Source organism: Terrapene carolina, unplaced genomic scaffold (assembly GCF_002925995.2).
Source record: "Terrapene carolina triunguis isolate 2854851 unplaced genomic scaffold, T_m_triunguis-2.0 Scaffold93, whole genome shotgun sequence".
Classification (NCBI taxonomy): domain Eukaryota; kingdom Metazoa; phylum Chordata; order Testudines; family Emydidae; genus Terrapene; species Terrapene triunguis.
This window is the reverse complement of record NW_020664444.1, coordinates 12,017,626-12,037,250: the sequence shown is the minus strand read 5'-3', so window position 1 is coordinate 12,037,250 and position 19,625 is coordinate 12,017,626. Positions and strand designations below refer to the sequence as shown.

The 19,625-nt window shown below is 47.3% G+C and overlaps 2 protein-coding genes across 5 annotated transcripts in view; one reads left to right on the top strand and one right to left on the bottom strand.

Moving 5' to 3' along the window:
- Window positions 1-3,160, bottom strand: part of LOC112112176 (lysosomal alpha-glucosidase-like) — a 26,108-nt gene extending 22,948 nt beyond the window's left edge. The window contains exons 1-2 of one of the 3 annotated variants that reach the window (XM_024207973.2): window positions 3,073-3,159; window positions 542-580 (exon numbers count right to left, since the gene is read on the bottom strand). The gene's annotated coding sequence lies outside the window, so the exon portion shown is untranslated. Of the gene's footprint in view, window positions 1-541; window positions 1,469-3,072 lie in introns of those variants that run through there. The other 2 variants (XM_024207975.2, XM_029911242.1) reach the window with 2 other exon arrangements.
- MAFK (MAF bZIP transcription factor K) overlaps window positions 1-16,585 on the top strand; it is a 17,168-nt gene extending 583 nt beyond the window's left edge. Inside the window, exons 2-3 of one of the 2 annotated variants that reach the window (XM_024207977.2) lie at window positions 10,589-10,668; window positions 11,846-16,585. In XM_024207977.2, coding sequence (XP_024063745.1) covers window positions 10,633-10,668; window positions 11,846-12,280 — 471 coding nt within the window. In that variant the 5' untranslated portion in view covers window positions 10,589-10,632 and the 3' untranslated portion in view covers window positions 12,281-16,585. Of the gene's footprint in view, window positions 1-9,897; window positions 10,669-11,845 lie in introns of those variants that run through there. The other variant, XM_024207976.2, reaches the window with a different exon arrangement.
- Window positions 16,586-19,625: the final 3,040 nt, after the last annotated feature.

Below are 19,625 nucleotides of genomic sequence, written 5' to 3'. Positions count from 1 at the left end.
GGGGGGGGGGGGGCGCTCGGGATGGGGGGGGCTGACGGGGGGGCGGCTGGGGCTGGCCCGCGCGCGGGGGCAGGGAGCGGTGTGGGGCACTGCCATGGGGCGCGCAGGCTGTGAGGGGCGGGAGCCGGGGGGGTTCTGATCAGAGGGCACTGGGGCTCAGGGCGGGGTGCGAGAAGCGGAGCTGGCAGGCTTGGCATTGGGATGAGAAGCAGGAACTAGAGGGGCGGGGTGCCTGGAGTGTGGCATGAGGGAGAGAAGCGGGATCTGGGCCATTAATAAGGAGGCTTGGTGAGGAGTCAGGGATGCTGCCCACAGCTCTTGGGGATAGGAAGTGAGACGACAAGGCCAGAGATTAAGCTGAGTGACCGTGGAGAGGTGCAAGGAGCACTGGGGATCTGAGGGGCAGGAATGGCTCCTACACTGCAGATGGCATAAGGGTCTTAGAATCATAGACTATCAGGGTTGGAAGGGACCTCAGGAGGTCATCTAGTCCAACCCCCTTGGGGAGAAGAGTGCAGAAGTATATGGGATTAGCACTCACCTGGTGGGACTCTGTCAATGGCACATTGGAGCAGGAAATCTGAGCAGAGAGGAGAGGTAAATGCAATGGATCAGAAAGGTTGGGAGGGTCTTAGGACCAGAGTTTCAGGCAAGATGAATAGCGGAGTCTGGAATGGTCTTTTAACTGAGGAGAGGGTGCCTACCAAAGGGGCATTGGGACAGGAGGCTTGAGTCGAGAGGAGGTATGGGCATTAACTAGGCCAGAGACCCCAATCCTCCGCCTATCCTCTCCAGTATGGAATGGGGGAAGAGAGAGAGCGAGCCTGGGCAGGCATGAAGGAGAGTAGAGAGGGATGGTGGTTGGGAGTGAGGCTATGTCTACACTGCACTTTCGGCATTAAAACTTTTGTCGCTCAGCGGTGTGAAAAGCACCAGTGTGGAGAAAACGCTTTGTTAGAGGGAGAACGTCTCCTGCCTGCCGACCACGCTACCACCCCTCGTTGGTGATGGTTTTATCCTGTCCTCTGGAGAGCTCTCTCCTGGCGACAAAGAGCGGCTACACTGTGTACCTTACAACAGCGCGCCATTGTAAGGTGCGCAGTGTAGACATAGCCTGAGTGAACATGGATAGCCTGAAGGGAGTTAATGGTTGGGCTGGAAGGATTGCATCCACTAGAATAAGGTGTAGTGTAGCAAGCTGTATGATTCAGCAAAGCAACTTTTCAGTTAAATCCTTCTGAATTTAGATAGCGCTGATGGTGTAACGTCTCCAAGTTGTGATGCTTTTTCTGAATTTAGCATTTGTGCATAGCTCCTCTCTGAATGCTTTTATTCTGTCCCCTTAAAGAATCCATGCAGCCCCATCACCAAGCATTCGAATAACATGCAGAGGAATCTGTATGCATGCATGTTGGTGGCACACAGCAAGTACCTGAGGAAGGGCGACTGCTAGAATTCAGACGCTCCTGCAAAGCCTTCTACTATGATATTAAAGGAAATTGCATATCCCTAGATTTTTTTTGTAATTCTTTGCATTGTGTTAGCCATGACAAATGGACACACCTTCATATGACATCCTGGGGTGTTGAAACTCTGTGTAAGGCACATGTTGCTTAATCACCTGCTCCACATGGCCACCCATGAGACTGAAAGAGCCTCCTGGTTTAAACATGGTCTTGGTAACGTAAGATGCCTTGCATTTTGAATCAGAATGGCCAGCAGTCCTTGCTACAGACACTGGCATGTTTTCTATCACCGGGAAGGCCAAAAGCTTAAGATGGTGGAGGAGGGGACCCTGAACCCACATCATAGTGATGGTTCTCATTAGCTTGTGCTATAGGACAAGCATACAGATTGTGTCTAGTTTTGAATGGTTCTTGAAAACAGTTCTAGCAAACCTGTGCCCTGTGACTCAGTTCTAAATATGACTGACTTTGAAGTGTAAAGAGAGCCTTGAGAATTCTGGATAAAATCAGTATGGGTCCACAGTTCTGAGTGGAGCACTGAGGTTCTGGAAACACTGATAAGCAGGCATCCCTACTACTGGTAGTTTGCATCTCAGTGGCCTTTATCCTCCCTACAAAATACACTAGTTTGCTTAGAAAAGAGTTTTTCTGGACTAACAGTAACATTCTGTGCTGATGTGAGAAATGCAGGTTTGGTTTCCTGGTCCACTCTTTTCCTAGACTGGCTGAGAATGGGAATTCTGAGGAGACAAAATGTTTCCCTTCTGAGGGGAAGGAGATGTTTATTGACAAACCCCACAATCCTTCTTTAGATACATAGAGGTATGCATAGTCTCATGTGAGTAGGGGCTACACCTGGAAGGGGGAAACATCTGAAAATGGTTAGATGGGTCTCCAGCAGTTCAGAGACCACACCCTTGATGAAAAGTGAGGGGGGAGGGGGCTTTAACATTCAGAGCATCTGCTCTGCGGGTAGATTTGCCTGGTGACTGTGCAGGATACTGATCACTTTGGATTTTTAGGCCGAGATAAGGGTGGGGAAACCTTATTCCTCTGTCTTCTTCAGACAGGGAAGGAGATGGCACAAACTAGAGAAACATCCCCGCTGGGGGAGACAAAGGAGGGGGAATGGAGGTGTCTCTAAACCTTAAAAAACATTTCATAGTCAACTTTAGAGAGATCTGTTGCTGCTGCAAAGGGCCGTTTCTCTATTTCCACCCCCCCAGACACACACCCATTCCTCTGTGTGTTGCTCAGTGGAGGAGGGGCCCTGTTCTGTGGATCCCAGCAGAATACAGGCCATGAAATCTCAAATTGTGAACAAACACTTTTGGGCAAAGGGGCTTTGCAGAAAATGGAAAGGGCTCCATTAACTGGCTTGAGTCTGCCCCCTGGGTAGCTCCTCACTAGAGCAAAGCTGGGTCTGGGAAGAAAAACAGAGAGGTAGTGAGCAAATGCTCCTGTCCCACACAGTGGAAAACTGCATCCCATTTTGTGAGATTTGGGGCCCTGTGTCTTTGGAAAAGGTGCAGCCCTGCTCCCAACACCAGCCCAGCCAGTATGTTCCGTTATGCAGCTGCCATGGTTTAGTATTTAATTTATTTACCTTGCTGCTTTCGCACTGATGGAGCGTGCTTGTCGCCTGGTCTCTTTCTCTCCCCTTCCGTGTGTAAACTAATGCAGAGAAGCCTGCCTCCTCTGGTCTCTGCCTAAACATGATGGACACTTTTATGATCCAATGACAGTGCATAGAATAGGCAGGACCAAGGGGGAGGGAGAATTAACCCTGTTTGTACCTAAGAGACTCTCAGAGAGAATGTGGAGGATAATTATTGATGAGGATATGGTTACAGAGTGCAGGGGCTGTGCTGAATCCCATTAGCAGGACACTTGGCAAAATTTGTCAGGGCTTTGCACTCACACTTTAGCTTAGTTGTGTTAAATGTTCTTTGAAACATTAGGGTTAACTCAGACCCCACTGCAAAAGTACAGCGTCTAAAAAATATGGAAGCAGAAATCCGCAAACTCAGTTTCTAGTATCTGAAGGCCGTGCACTTTGCAAGTTTCCCTAAATTCGGTGCCTTAGTCTCCATTGTTTCTGAAACAGATTGGAAGTCTTAGACATTTTGTAATGTCTATGTCTTTATTGAATTAACTGTAAACGACCGGTTCAGTATTCATTGTCAGTCAGCGTTCAGGTGCTCTATTGAAAACATGCAATTATATTGGAGGTTTGAGAACTGGAGGTGGGACGCCTGAGGCTTTGGCTGCTGAGGTGGCATGGTGTGCAGTTTTTTATCCCACAAACACACCTGTACTTTTAGCAGGCATCTAGCTGTGAAATACTGGAACAGTGCTAACTCTCTACGTTCTCAAGAAATCCCAAGCTCAGCACCCTATTGAGATGAACAAGCCTCTCACACTTTTTGCTGAGCTATTGTTTCAGGCTGTCTAAAGACTCAGGCAGGTAATACTCCATTGGTTCATGTTTGGACGATATTCTTGTGACTGTAAAGCCTAGAAACTCTCCGTAATGAAAGCAATGATCCTGCTGCTTGGTTCTGAAGCAAGGATGGATCTGTGGCAAATTCCACTGGCTTGCAACATATGGGACACTGCATAACAGTACTGTTATCTTTCCTCCTTAATAACTATAACTATATAAGCTGAGAAAGATGTGATATAATAGTTGGAGCATAGGATGACTAAGAGCTAAGAATTCATAAATCCTAATCCCAGTTCTGCCATTAAATCCCAGTGTGGCTGTGCGCAAATCACTTCACTGTGCAGGGCCTCAGTTTCAGTGTCTGTAAAATGGAATCTTTATTTGCCACTGGAGCTGGTGTGAGATTTAACTGATATTAGTATAACATTGTTTATCACTATATTTTATAAATGCACATGAGATCAGAGCTCTGTACCCTCTTTATATCAGAAGCTGTCTGCAGTACATCAGACCTCAGTAGCTCCCAGTCTCCCCTTCCTGAAACTCCAAGGTCTCTGTAGTGTGACACACAGGCATGCACTCATGATCCTCTGCTCTGTAACCACAAGGGCTCTGCAGCATCTGACTCAGTTGTTTACTAAACCACTGAAGACTGTCTGATCCCTGTCCAGGCTTCCCCAGAGAGAGCCTCAGAGTCCTGTCCTGACAGCATTCTGATTCAGTCCAAAGGTTTCTGAATCTGTTCTTTGCTGCTGGATGCTGGTTCTGATCCATAAGAGAAATGGAAAGCTGGCTAGCTGGGTGAGTGTTCTGTGTATAGCTTCTCTCTAGAACAGTACACACAGTGACTCACCCCTCCTCTGTGTCTTCTCTCCATTCGCGTAGAAGTTATTGCCTCACGTATGCTTGCTCTCTGTGTGATTCACATCATCGGGGTATCCTTCCCCCCCTTCTCTGTTACAGATGAATGACAAGTGTCAGTCTGCCTCTCAGTGTGTGTGAGGATTGTTAGAGCAGGAGGAGGACTTGTGAATGATGGAAGGGAAGATATTCTCTGCATTCCACACTGCAGTGTCTTGGGAATCCATGCTGTGTCTCCAAGGGACAGAGGCACAGAGCTTAGGGTTTAAGCATCTGCCATTCCCTCATCTGTCAGACCTGATGTCCTCCTTGGTGGACGTGTCATGTGGCCAGCTTTGTAGGCATGGTTAACTGACTTGACCGTCTTGCAGGTGTCTCACGTATGGCATGTGGAGGTGTGACGATAGGGATTGGGTAAGTGTGCGCTTCTCACCGGATGAGAACAGTTGTCAAATTGAAATGCTCTGCAGGGGCCAGGAATAGCGTGGCTATTCTGTTTCTCACAGCAGCAGCCAGGGCAGTCTGTCTGGCCTCTGACATAAGGGTAGGCTGTTGGCTATGGATTACTCATTCATGGTGACCAGCCACACTGCAGCTCCAAGGAGCCAGCCTTTTAAATCTTAAAGGAAACTTACAGGCAGAAGCAGGAAGAAGGGTACCAAGAGTTGAAAATAGCTTGTGGATAAACAGAAAGTTTGGGTAAGTGACAGAACAATTTCATTGGAAATGATATAGCTGGATTTTAGTATGGCTGGACAGGGTGTATTCCTAGCATAATCTTCTGTGCTTAATTGAGACTATTGATGATTAATAGATAAAATTGAGAATTCTTTCCTGCTTAAACTGCACTCCTCTGACTGCTCCTTAGGAGGGGAAAAGTTGTTGCAGGCTTGCTTGGGGAGATGGTCATATAGTCTCAGGTTACTGTACATGCTGCTTCATGTGTGAATGGAAGCTAAAGAACTGTGCTGCTTCCTACTGGATAATTTATGTCCTTGCCAATGTTTCCTTTTGTAGTAAAATGAGTTTTAACATCCAAGGCTGTGTATGAACTACAAACAAGTGCATCCATGGCTGCTGTTAGCTACACAGTGGCTGCTGGTATCTAACACTGTCCTCTGTAAAGTGCTTTGGGAGCACTGGAGTGTGAAAAGTGCGACTAAAACCAAATTCTGATCTCCTCTGCGCTGCTCTTTTCTTCTCACACAGCAGTGCTGCCCCACCTCATCCCACTAGGAAGGGTTGTCTTGGTTGAGTGGATGGGGAAGAGGAGAGCCCCAAAGAAAAATAGTGGGTAGTGCTGTATGTGCCAAACTGAAACCACCAAACTTGTGATCCTGGGCTGAATAAGCAGAGTGCTTCAAGTTCTCATGAGGATGCTATAAGTCAGATAGGAGCCATCTGGGGGTCAACTGCAAGGGTGTTGACAGAAGCAGGGCCGGATTTCCAATTAGGCACAGTAGGCACGTGCCTAAGGGCACAGGCATTCTGGAGGCAACTTACCTCTCTAAAACTGTGTGCAAGACAAAGGTCAGCTGTAGGCGGGGGGCGCTGAAGATGCTGTGCCGAGGAGCAGAGGAGCACGTAAGGTGTAACTCCGGCCCAGGACAGAAGTGGTGTCGGATAACCTTATAAAAACACTAGCACTAGGGTTCTTTGTATCCTTCCAATAAAAACACTTGTTTTAAATATAAATGGGAAACACAACCTTATAGAAACACTTGTTCCTTTACCAGGGGCATAATAATAATACTTAGTACATATTTATCTATCACTCAGCGATGTGCCATGTGGCTTACAGAATAAAAGTAACATAGTCCCTGCTCCAAAAAGCTTGCAGTCTAGCTTTAGACATGAGGCTGCAAATGCAGTTAACAAGGAATAGGGAAAGAAAATGTTTATAGTAATAAGATCACACATTTATATAGAGCCTTGCAGACACCCCTATAAGGTATGTGCACTGGGCACCATTAAAAATTGAATGTTTGCAGCACTGTGTACCTTTTTACTTAGGGGTTTTCTGTTTTTTTGCAGTCTGTGTACAGGAAATGCCACATACTGTAGTATATTTAACCACTTGTAGGTGGTAAATGGATAGTCATAAACAGCACCAACTGTGTAAGTATTTTTATCCCCACCTTACAGATGGGGAAATTGAGTCAGAAGTTAAGTAACTTGCTCAAGGCCTAAGAGTGCATAATTGTCTGTCAGGATTACAACCAAATGCATGGTACTAAGTCTTGCTCAGACCACACCACATGATGATCCATGGCATAAAATAAATTTATCATGGGATATTCAGTCACTTGAGTGATCTTATCTTGGTGGTTTTAACAGTACTATATTAAACTCTGGAGTAGAAGTCTGTTCTCAAATAGCAGTGGACCTTGACTCCAATGTCTGTGCGTGAACCAGTATTTGAGAATTGATGCTTATGCAACAACCAAATTCCTGCATGGGGTCTTCTTCCAGATGCTGATTTTGCTCAGTATTTACAGCTAATTTAGTGACCACCACCTGTGTATTGAGTTCTCCCCACCCCCAGCCCTTCATCTTAATCCCACTAGTGACTCCGGTGTTCTGCCTGTCTTTGTGCCTGGACCCCTATAATGGGAGCTGATCCTAAAAGACTTCAGAGGACATGCTGGTTTCTTCTAGAATATACCGATTTATAAGCCAAGCTGCCATTTCTTTAATGAACAGGAGGCATCCTGTGTTAATACTGACCCCCAACTATGAAGGATGGCATGTTAGAGCTCCTACATCTCTAATTTCTATAACACTTGTAACAACCTGGGCCCTTGTTAAATTGTTGTGTGCCTGGTCTGGTACCAAACATGGAGGAGTCTAGGACCTTCCTCTCAGCAGTGTGGAATGTAAATAGACATCCCTTCAGCAGACATCAGAGCACAAAGCAACAGGTGACCAGAAGGGGGGTTCATCACACAGAGTCGCAGGAGGCTTTTAAAAATAAGCAGAGTTACTTTGGGTGGCAGATTACGCCCAACAGTGACCCCCGAGGGAGTCTCCACCCTCAGCACTTGCTTTCCACAATATTCCACATTTCTTCCCCTCTCTGAGCAGCCAGCGGAGTGTTCAGTTTTTCCATCGACTGGTGTAGAAAGTGCTTTGAAGACTCACTGGGTGAGGATCAAAAGCCTTTTTGTGTAATCGGTGGGTGTGACCGAGTCATGTTCTCTTCCCCCCCCCCCTTCCTTTCTTGACTTCCCTTTTCCGTTTTCACTGGGCCAGGTGCTGACAGCAGGACTGTGGTGTGCCCTTTTCCCTGCAGGGATGGGGGGGATGCGGAGGGAAGGAAGGAAGGGTTTCTGGGTCTATGGGAATCTGAGCTCTAGCTCTCCAACTCTGTAAACAGCTGGTGACTCACTACATAGCTATGGCACCAACTGACTGCCAGGCCTGAGGCTGTGTGTGTGTGTGTGTGTGTTTGTGTGTGCGCGCGCACGAAGGGAGGGGGGTGCAGTGTGTTTCCTTTATACACGGGCAACGCGATGCTCCTTTTACTCATTGGGACCATTTGGCCAGGGCTAGGAGCCCTTTCTTCTTCCTGTCTGTGCTTATGATGTGTGTTTGTGCCTCTGACTTGAGCAGGAGCATGCTCCTAGACGTAATTAGTGAATACTAAGTGTGACTGGGAAGTGAGGGAGAGGAGAACTGATGTCTGGACAGATGTCTGTGTGTGTCTCAGGCTTCTTAGTTGTGCTGCAAGTTTTGTATTTCACATAGAAGAGAGGTCAGACTCCAGCTCCACACCCATCCCTTTTCCTCCTCAGTAAGTGGTGAGGTGCCCTCCCAGGTGGGTTTGTGCTACTCAGACTGTGATGAATAATGACCATTTGTCCATGGCATTTTAGTGGGCTTAGCTGAGTCTGCTCCTGCTGCCGGGGAGGAGGTGAGGGTAGGGTGTGAGGATGGGGTGTAATACGACACAATGCACCACCCTGCATGGTGCCGCACAAAAGACACTGCGTACCAGTCGCTTTAAGTGGCCCATTCATCATGAAGCATCTCTCGCTGGTCTGGCTTGTGTACTGCGTGATAGGAAGCAGTCGGGTGGGGGCGAGACATGCAGATGGAGAGATGGAAAGCTACTATCTCTGTCTCAGGCTGACAAAGAGATGAGGTGCATTATTGAGGACATTCTGCAATCCAGGGAAATGCCTTTACTTTGTGATTCTGTTCTTTGTCTTTCCTCTACCTCAATTGTGTGCATGTCACATGATGAAGTATCTTGACTGGTACAATTAAAGTAAAAGCAGCCTGAACTGAGCCAGCCTCCTTTACCCACACAACTCCCTGTCACCCCCTGCATCCCACTTTCATATGCCCTTGGACCTCCCACCTCCAGGGTTGTTTGCAGATATGAATGAGTTTGTTTACTCTCTGACGACCTCATGATGTCTTTGCACAGACATGACCTGAAGTCATTATTGCTTTTGGGCTTCTCTGTTTCCATGGTTACTGGCTCAGGGTTGGCTACTTTCCCAAGGTCACCATGGCAACTATCAGAAGGGAATCATGCTTGGGATGCTTTGGCTGTATTTTTCATGAATGATTAGAATGTGTGACACGATGCAGACGTGGAAATGGGATGGGGAGGGGGGCAGAACTCCCGCCAGACAGTCTGTGTGTTCTGTCACCCAGCACCACTGCAGCCTTTGAAATCCACTACAGCCGCTCCTTGGGAGGGACAGACTCTGTGTCAGAGCTGGAGCCCTCGCACCCTCCCCAGCTTGTGTAGCCAAGATGCTGGGGAAAGTATAGGCAGATGCTGTGATGTCACAGCTGCAGTGCCCTCTTCTGTGGTAGGTACATCACGAACAATCACTCTGGCAATGTCATCTCTCCAACTTGGTGGGTGTGAAGGTTCTGGAACAAGGTCCCCCTGGACGGATTCTCTAAAGTGCTGATTGAAGGGGAGAAGTTAGCAGCGAAGGTGAGAGTGAAGGGCAGCTTCCCAGCAGAGGACATTCTTTATGTCAATGGATACTCCTCTAGGAATATCAGACAGGTGACTTCTCGCAGCCTTAGGGTGAGACGTGAAGCAACAGTCCTGATCTACCGGGAGGCACAGAAACTCGCCCTGTGTCTTAATAATCGGTTTTGCCTGCTTTTTCAAAAGTGATATATTTGCGGTGTCTGTGGCTAAGGGTTAGTAATGGAATACCTTTCTTCCCCAGGCTGCTGGTTCAAAGCCAGTCCAGGTCAGTAATGACCAAAATGGGAGGGGAGCGGCGGCAGCGTTACTGTCTGATGGCTTTTCCGTGTCTTTTGTGAAATGAGTTGATAGTCTTAGTCCAGTCCCTACCGGCTGGATCTGTATATCTCAAAATCCTCCACAGGGCAGATGAAAAACTGACTGGCTCATGGAGACTGAACTCCCCTCTAGCCCTTAGAGGTGAAATAGCACATTGCCACAGTAGTATATGGTAGCCAGCACAATTGCTAATTGAGGATGGAATCCAGTATTGATCCACTTCCTTGCACTTTTTCTCAGCAAAAATAATATCAAGAATTTAAAACAAGCCCCATTTAACTTCAAAAAACCCAAACAAGCTATATTTACATGTGGCACTTGCTGGCAATACAAAGACCCTCCCATATGTGGCTGAAGGAAGACACTCCTCTCTGAATCCTTTTGGTGGTCCTAAAGGTTGATGGTTTTTGTTAGTGAGTGGTTACATAGCCCCAAAACGTCGCATGGTGCTGTAGAGAATGGGTCACTATGTCTTGAATGTTGGGTCTGTTTCCTTCCCCATTCCCTTTGAAAATCTTGTTGTGTTGTTTTTTCCAGTTGCAATTTCTGACCAGTTCTGTCCAGGAGACTGTGCCCAGGTTATGACGACTAATCCCAAACCGAACAAGGCATTAAAGGTAAGGCTGTGGTGGGAGCCTGACTGATCTGATTCTGGGTGAATGGGATGGGTCAAGGAGCCGAGCTAATAGTGCCAAAAGCCATTTATTCTCTGAGGGGTTCTGTTTGCAAATTAGTGTGTCAGAATGCTTCTCTGGTATCAGCTGGGAAGCACTTGTGAAGAAAGGATAGAGGGGCACTGATGACATAATCGGGGGGAAGACCAGAGTCTCTGGGATTGTGCATAGACTAGAGTATCCCTGTTGGTATTAAGGAGACACTTCTAAACAGGTGGGGGTTGAGGTGTATTGACAGTTATGCGGGTGTGAGAGATTGCTGCTACTAAGGGCATATGCACTTAGATAAGGAATATGCACACAGATTTGCAGATGTCTTACCTATAGATCTGTGTAGGCAGTGAACTCTTCATAGACACCCTTGCCTCATGGCTTTGATGGCACATTTTGCTGATGAGCCTGTTAGAAATCCCTTCTAGTGTCTTGGGTCTCTCCTCCAGGTGTCCTGCATTCTCTGTAGATGTTCTTTTTACCCCTTCAAAGTTCTGCAAATAACTGTGGCTAGAGACCAAACAAATAACCTCTTAAAGGTTGAGAGAGGGAGAGTTCCTCTGTCTGCTCCATCTAACCTCCCTGTACTGTGGCCCAATAAATGGGCCTGCAGCCTTACCACTTCAGGATGTGCTCTTATGAGCTAAATAGTGTTGGGTTTGGACAGTACATGGGTGAGAGACCTTCAGAAAAGAAATGCACAAGATGCAGGAAGTGGTGGTGTTTCTTTTGGATCAGTACTGAACCAATGCCTCAGCATAATCCCACAAGGCACTGTGCTGCTGGAGATGAGATGAAAAGCTATGGTCCTGACCCCTTGCGATAAAGATCCCATGGCATGTTTCAGCTCAAACAATTTTACTCCAGTCTCCTTAAAATTCTCCTTGTAGTATCCTGAAGATACTATGCCGAAATATCTACCATGCACCACCCAGAGGTGGCTGCATTTCTGTGGCATGCATAGCCTGTAAAGTGCTTTGGAATCGTTCTGTCGGAGAGGCGCTATATGAATATAGTTACGTTACTGCAGGGTAGCATAGTTGCTTTCTTGCTTTAGCCAGGATGGCTACTCAGTACCTGTTCACGTTGTTGTTGTTGACTGTTATCTCTGTGACATTGATACTTGTAGGTAAAGGAGGAGTCAGGAGAGAACGCCCCAGTGCTGAGTGACGATGAACTCGTGTCAATGTCCGTCCGGGAGCTGAACCAGCACCTGAGAGGTCTCACGAAAGAAGAGGTCATCCGCCTGAAGCAGCGGAGGCGCACGCTCAAGAACCGGGGCTATGCTGCCAGCTGCCGCATCAAGCGTGTGACACAGAAGGAGGAGCTGGAGAGGCAGCGGGTTGAGCTGCAGCAAGAGGTGGAGAAGCTGGCCCGAGAAAACAGCAGCATGAAGCTAGAGCTGGACGCCCTGCGCTCCAAGTACGAGGCGTTGCAGACCTTTGCTCGTACCGTTGCACGGGGGCCTATTACCCCGACCAAAGTCGCCACCACTAGTGTCATCACCATTGTGAAATCAGCTGAAATCTCATCCAGTTCTGTGCCATTTTCAGCAGCATCCTAGTGCCCTAGATGGGGGAACTACAGCCTTTCGGAGGGTTGGGGAAAGGGCTCTTATGCACCGTTCCAGAGTCCTTGGTCACTTCAAGAATTAGCATTTTACCAATTCCTTCTCTTTCAAAAGTGCAAAAAAAATATATATATATCTACAAAGGGAACGTAACTGGCTGCTCCTCTGTGAACTTAGTGGTTCCATGAAGCTCTTGTGGCTGGGATTTGAGCTCTGTACCTAGTATGAGCTTTCTCTTCCTCCTCCCCCTGCCTCCCCAACCCCCTTTAGGCTGTGGGCAGCTTCCCAATTGGGAGAAGATACCGGAGGAGCCTTTGTGAATAATGTTCAAGAGCCAGGTAACCGATGGACTGTCGAAATCATGTGAGATGAATGTATAGAGAAGTTTCCTTCAGTGGCATCCAACTCCCATTATGAAGTTACCTCACCCCACCACCACGTTCCACTGTCGTAGCAGTGGCAGAGAAATAAACTCTGAAGCAGAGTCCATTCCGCCATGCACTGGGGGGGAGGAGAGGAGGGTTGGTCATACAGAGAGGGAATATGTTTGGGTCAGACCACACCAGTTAGGAAAAACCTTCCTGTCTTCAGCCCATACCGGTTACCAGTTTACATGTTTTAATACACCCCATACCTGTGTGGCCTATAAAGCTAAATTGCAGCCTCCCTTATACAAAGCTAAGTCTACCAAGAGCTCCTTCCCCAAGATGTGCCTGTAAATTGGGTATATTTATGCAGTTTATTTCTTCCAGATGATCCACAGGTTTGTAATAGTGGCTTATTCAGGGTTCTTTGAAGCTCAAGGGAGGAAGGCACAGTAAAATTCAAGAAGGGAGGTATGTTGCGGGGCATAGAGAGAAATACTAGAAGTATTACTGGACTGAGGCAGAATTGGTTGCCATGGTGGGAAGTTGTTGTTCTGGAAATCAGCACTGTGAAACGGTGTTTCTGTAGAGCATGTTAGAAAGATGTGTTAAAAGCACTGAAGTAACAAGAGGGCCGATAGTGTATGTGCAAGAAGATCAAAGCCAGCAGAAACTCCTGGATAACAGAGGTAGTGGTGGTTAAAGCCTTTGCCTGTTAGAACAGTGGCCATCCCAACCTCAGGGGCCATGTACGCTGATCTTTGCCAACAAGAGATAGGGTATGGGATGCTGGGTGGAAGCTGAAAAAGGGAAGAAAGATTCTTAACCCAATCTCAGTCATTAAAGCTGGGTTCCAAAGAGTAGAAAAACCTATAGTGTTTTGTGTTGAGAGGGTTGAGAGAACCTGTCTGACGACAACCCTGAAACTCAACATTTCTTGGGGGTGTGAATTATCCCTAGAGATGCATGGAGGGCAGGATTGGAATCGGTGGCTTTTGGGGGATGATAAAATTGGGGTTGATAAGTAGGGCTTATGGTTCTGAAGGATAGTTGGGAAGAGGTAACCGTGGCTCAGCAGTGGGCAGGAAAGGGGAAGCCAAAGGGAGAAGAGTCTATTCTTTAACAGGACTGAAAAGACATTCTAAGTTTCCAGGTCTGAGTAAAAATAGCTATGTTCATGTTTATGTGTTTGAAGTAGGAAAGAAAAGGGATTGCCTGGTGTTCCAGAGTAGGTCAAAGATTTGTGGGCTGTCAGATGCCTGCTCTAAAGCAGGTGAGAAGAGGTTGAGACTCCTGAAGTTCAAGATGACTGGAGGAGATGGCTAATGTTCATATTCAGAAGGGTTTGGTAGTCTGGTGTTCCAGAGTAAGGTACAAAGGAGAAGATGGAGAAGAATGACTGGTGGTCTAGTTTAACTGAAAAGGATAAAGAAAGATGCTCCTATCATTGAAGAGGACAGAAAATTAGCATCCTAGGCCAGTGTAGGATATTGTTTGTGAAGTTATCTTGTGTCTTGAATTGCAAGAAGAATGCACAAGTTTAGTGAAGCCCTGTCTTTCTTCTAAAGACAAACACAAGTTGTTGTTGGCTCACTTTTTCCCAGTCACTGGAGTCTCTTGGTTCCCCAAGAAGGTACTTAAGTCAAGTAGTTGGAGAGGCAGAACCTGGTTCTCATTCAGTCCTAAACCTCTACATTGATGACTTTCCTGAGCCATAGGATGTGTAAGAGTAATGCTTCCTTGATGGCTTTTACCCCACCAGATTCATCTCCTCCTGGAGGAGGCAAACAGGAAGTTACCAACAAATATAGTTTGGAGGTATTTAGCTCCACTTCTCCTCCACTTCCTTACCATCTCCTAACAGGCAGATTGATGTCCTGCGTATCAGTACCAGTTATTGGCTCCCCCAGCAGAAGCTGAGGAAGAGAAGACCCTAATCCCTTTTCATGTTCTGTAACTCAAAAGTACTTGGAAATCTTCCCAGATCTCTAAGGTGCCACCATTAACACAGGCAATGTCTAGATTCCTAGCACTGTTGGGACTTTAAAAGAGAAACAGAAAAATATCCAGTGGACTTGGAAATGACTGAATGTTCCCCATTTCTAAAATAGCTCCATGAAAGTCTTGACATTCCTGAACTGATAAGACCACCCCCTCCACCCGAGGAATCCTTCACTGCACCAAGGAAATGAGATCAACTAGACAGGAGTGAAATGGGGAATTTAAAAGTAATTCTGTGGGGTTCAGTTGCTGTTGGAATGAGATGAGGAATAGATCTGAGTTCTTTACTAGTACTTCCATTGTGGCTGAGCATTTTCCAGTTCTCAGAAGTGTGCCAAAGGCTTGTCCAAGTGATTGCTGATTTAGTGCTAGAAGGCGCGTAGTCTCTGATTACTCAATCAAGAATGAGGCCTGGGTGTTATTAAAGCTGTTGATACCATAACCATGGTAGGTAATCCATATTGGATATCCATAAGGACCACGTGGAAATATTTAAAAAGAGAAATAAATATATATATATATATATATAAATATATTATATACATTTTATCATATAGATTTTTCGTAATTTTTTTTTCCAAGTTTGATACTGTAAATCTTTACTAAAAGAAATTGCCAGTCCAAGGCTCCTTGGGTGGTGATTTGGGGGGAAAGGAGGCATGCTGGCTAACTTCAACTGGTGGGTCAGAATTGCAAGGTAATACAGAGGGAGGAACAATCTGAAAGCTGCTCACCACATTGGAGAGACAACTCCCTCTCCCTTCTTCCTCTGGGGTTTGTTTCTGTTCCGTCCTGCACTTGCAAATCTGATGCCCAGGGCAAAAGCCGCGTGAGGGGAATTGGGCCACTGCTTGCAGAATCACTAGGGGAGCCCTTTTGAAAATGAGTGCTTCTCTCTTCCAACCCTCCTCCTACTCCCTCTTGTCTCTCCTTACTGCAGTAACTAGGGCTCCTTTCTCTCCCCTCTTATCTTGTCACACCACCGCTAGAGGGAAGCAATGAGTCTTAATTTCATGAGGATTAGGCTCCACTTCTGAACCCCAGGCCCAGCATTTTCCTCTGAGACCCACCCTGTGCATAGGAACCACGGTATGAAGGTGGGGACATTAGAAGCAGCCAGCGGTATGTCCCCTGACCCACAATTGGGGCATTGTGGGATGTTTACATGGGGCAATAACAGGTCCTTCTGATCAGGGGCTTCTCTGTGCTCCTGTATGTGCATTTGTTGTGCTCCTGACTGGGAATAGTTTCCCACTAGGGAAGCTTCAGAGCCCTTTGAAGCAAGTTAGTGTCTCTGACCTTGCCCAGCTATATCCTCTGCCTGAGGAAACAACATATAACGAGCAAAAGGTTTGCGTGTTTTGTAATGCCACATCTCTCTGGGACAAGTGAGGGAGGGCGGCAGGCAAAATGAATAATGGGTGGGAGGGGAGAGTGAGTGGCAAGTTTATGTATTGCTGGGATCGTGGGGGCATTCAAGCTACTGTGCGACTCAAAGCCCAAGGAGGAGGAGGCATTTTTTCTCTCTCAGATCATTTAAACTTTGTCATGATTGTTTTCATTTAAAGAAAAAAAACTTTTGTAATGTGGGTTTGTTTTCCTTTGTCATCTGTATTTCAGTCTGCTGGGGTGTTTCCGTAGATGGTGGATCTTTTGCTTTCTTTTTTTTTTTTTTTTTTTAATGGTAGATCTTCTGTTAAGTTTTTATCACCAACTCATGCTATCCTCCGTGGTTATTCAGTAATTTCATTTCAATATTTATTTTTGTGCTGCTTTTTTTATTATAAAATAAATTATTGATATACCGAGTAATGTGGATTCCTGTTTGTAAGGCGTATAGCCCTGTGTATGTGTCCATCACTTTCTCTTGACAGCCACAACGTAATTTATTGCTGTAAATTTAGCTGCAGTGACTGGTTTTTTGTACCTTTCCAATAAAGCATTTTCTGGTTTCAGAGTTGTGCTGGTGTATGGTCAGCATTTTGGAGCCTGAATTAATCTTCAGTAGAGCACTTTCCTTAACCGAATCTTTTATTTCAGCCTGTATATTTTATGGCTCGTTGGGGCCTGCTATTAAAAAAACAAAAAAACCCTGTGTCTTTAAAAGGCAGGCTGGGCATGTGCAGGTGTTTCTCTGCTAAGGCCTGGTGAGGAGCTGCAAGAGAGCAGGGTTTCTTGGCCATGTAGCAGCAAACTGTTAAAACAGCAGCTTAGCACAGGGGTAGTCAACTCACCCCATCTCAAAGCCTTGATTTAGGTGCTTCAGGGAGCTAGTGTGAACTCCACTCCCTTCATAACAGGCTTCCCCACTGACAATTTTTGGTGCCCTAGTCATTTTGAAGTGGCATCTGCTTGTTCAGTGGTTCAGCATCTTCCCTGGCCCACTTGCTTCTACTTTCATGATTCATCTGGAATTGACTGGGGAGAGGGGGAGAGTGTGTGTGTGTGTGTGTGTGTGTGTGTGTGTGTTCGTTCCTCTACACCAGGGGTCGGCAATGTTCGGCACACGGCTCGCCAGGGTAAGCACCCTGGCGGGCCGGGCCAGTTTTATTTACCTGCTGACGCGGCACGTTCGGCCGATCGCGGCCCCCACTGGCCGCGGTTCGCCGTCCCGGGCCAATGGGAGCGGCGAGAAGTGGCGCGGGCGAGTGATGTGCTGGCCGCGGCTTCTCGCCACCCCCATTGGCCCGGGACGGCGAACCGCGGCCAGTGAGGGCCGCGATCGGCCGGACCTGCCGCGTCAGCAGGTAAATAAAACTGGCCCGGCCCGTCAGGGTGCTTACCCTGGCGAGCCGCTTGCCGAACATTGCCAACCCCTGCTCTACACCAAGCTTCACTTTTTGCATATTCACAGTGGTCTCTAGCCAGGCAGTCTCTACTATAGTCAATAGGCATTGTTTGTACTTTGATGGGAAGCCCCCCTGGAACCAGCATGTGCTAGCACTGCAGTAGGTTGTATTCTTCTGTCTCAGTCAACAGGGACCCAATTAAAGTGCTGACAGTACGTTAGCTACTCTACAAGACAGCTCCTATCCTGGAGAGCTTATACCGTAGAACGGTTTTTCCTCAAAAGCGCGTGTCCCACCTTCCCTGTCTGTTTGTGATCATGTAATGGCAGCACTTGCACATGGGGAAAATATTGATGAATGTTTTAAACTTCAATATGATGTTGTGTGTGTGCTTTCTTTTCCCCTTTCCTGTCTGTTTCTCTCAGCTTGAAACAGAGCTGGTACCCTAAGCACTAGCTGCCATGGGTCACAGACCACATTTTAGGAACTGCAGTTACAGAAAACGGGGTGACTGAGGCGGTACATTTAATCCCTTACTTAATAATTTGTAGGTAGCCTTAGGAGAGAGTTGAATGGAGGTTAGGCACTCATTGCATGGGGCTTAGGCACATGTTTAATAGACACAGGGCATTAATTAAAGAGGGGAGATTGCTTCAGTTTCCTTCTGACTTGATTAGAGGAATCAAGGAGGGTAAAGCTGCATAGGGGCTTTAGGCCAGGATAAGCAGGTTAAACATGCTAGTGGGTAAAGGTACTTCAGTGGTGTGGCTGAGAGACGTGTGATGTGGCCTGAATGAGCAAAGCTTAGTTTTTGGTAAGACCAATAGGAGCACTGGAGGAGCCAGAGTGGATGTGGTGGTTGATGTAAAAGTAGATTCCGCCCCCCCCCCCCTTCTTCTGACCCAACTGTTACGTTGCAAAGACAAGGACTAGATTCAGTGACAGTTCAGTGTAGGAGGAAGTCCGGCTCCTGCAAAAGATAGACTAGCCCATTCCCCTGAGAATTACAGGGAAACTGCTACAACCTGCAGGAGAGAAGCTTAAGTAGAACAGGGATGAAAGGTGGCCGCCCTGCTCTGTAGGGACCACTCTGGCTTTTAGTGGAGTGTAGCTCTCTCTCTGCCCCACTGTGGTAGTCCAATCATACAAAGCCACACTTAAAAACCTCCCTTAATTCTCTTAATATTGTGGTAGCACCCTAGGCTCCTGATCCATGACTAGCACTTCTATGTGCTAGGCACTGAACAAACAGAGCAAAACTATGTCCCTGCCCTGAAGAGCATACAGTCTAAATAGAGAAGGTGAGACAATAGATGGAGCCAGGAATGGGAGAGTATAAGGGACCAACCCATCTTGGATGTGCTGGAGCTATAACCACACTTCTCACTATGCACCTGGGGGGGATTTCACTATCAAAACTGTGATGTATAAAGTGATGGGCAAATACCCCATAGGCCTTGAAAAAGGGGGTAGCTCTTAATGAGGTCTGCTGTAGAGAATATCCACACAGGGCTCTGATTGTGTTGATACCTAGCCCTGGTGGGTAAAACACCAGCAGACTGAGCTGTACTCCACCTCTTCTTTTGGAAGAGGCAGTAAAGGTACCCCCAAAAGCTAGGAGGAAACAAGTCTTGCAGCTCTGGTAGTCATTGTCAGTAACAAGGTGCCCTCCCTGGAACCTGCCTCTGGCTTTCTTCCAGTCCCCAAGACAAACTGACACATTGGCCAAGCCTGTGGTTCAGCTCTAGACTCATTTAGGGCAGGGGTGGCCAACCTGTGGACCGGAGCCACATGCGGCTCTTCAGAAGTTAATATGCAGCTCCTTGCATAGGCACCGACTCTGGGGCTGGAGCTACAGGTGCCAACTTTCCAACGTGCCAGGGGGTGCTCACTGCTCAACCCCTGGCTCTGCCACAGGCCCTGACCCCTCTTCACCCCTTCCCTCCCCTGAGCCTGCCAGGCCCTCACTCCTCCCACTCCCCCTCTGAGCCTCCTGCATGCCACGAAACAGCTGATCGGGCAGTGTGGGGATGGAGGGGGAGGCACTGATCAGCTGGGCTGTTGGTGGGCAGGAGGCTCTGGGAGCTGATGTGGGGCTGCTGACATATTACTGTGGCTCTTTGGCAATGTACATTGGTAAATTCTGGCTCCTTCTCAGGCTCAGGTTGGCCACCCCAAGAGAGG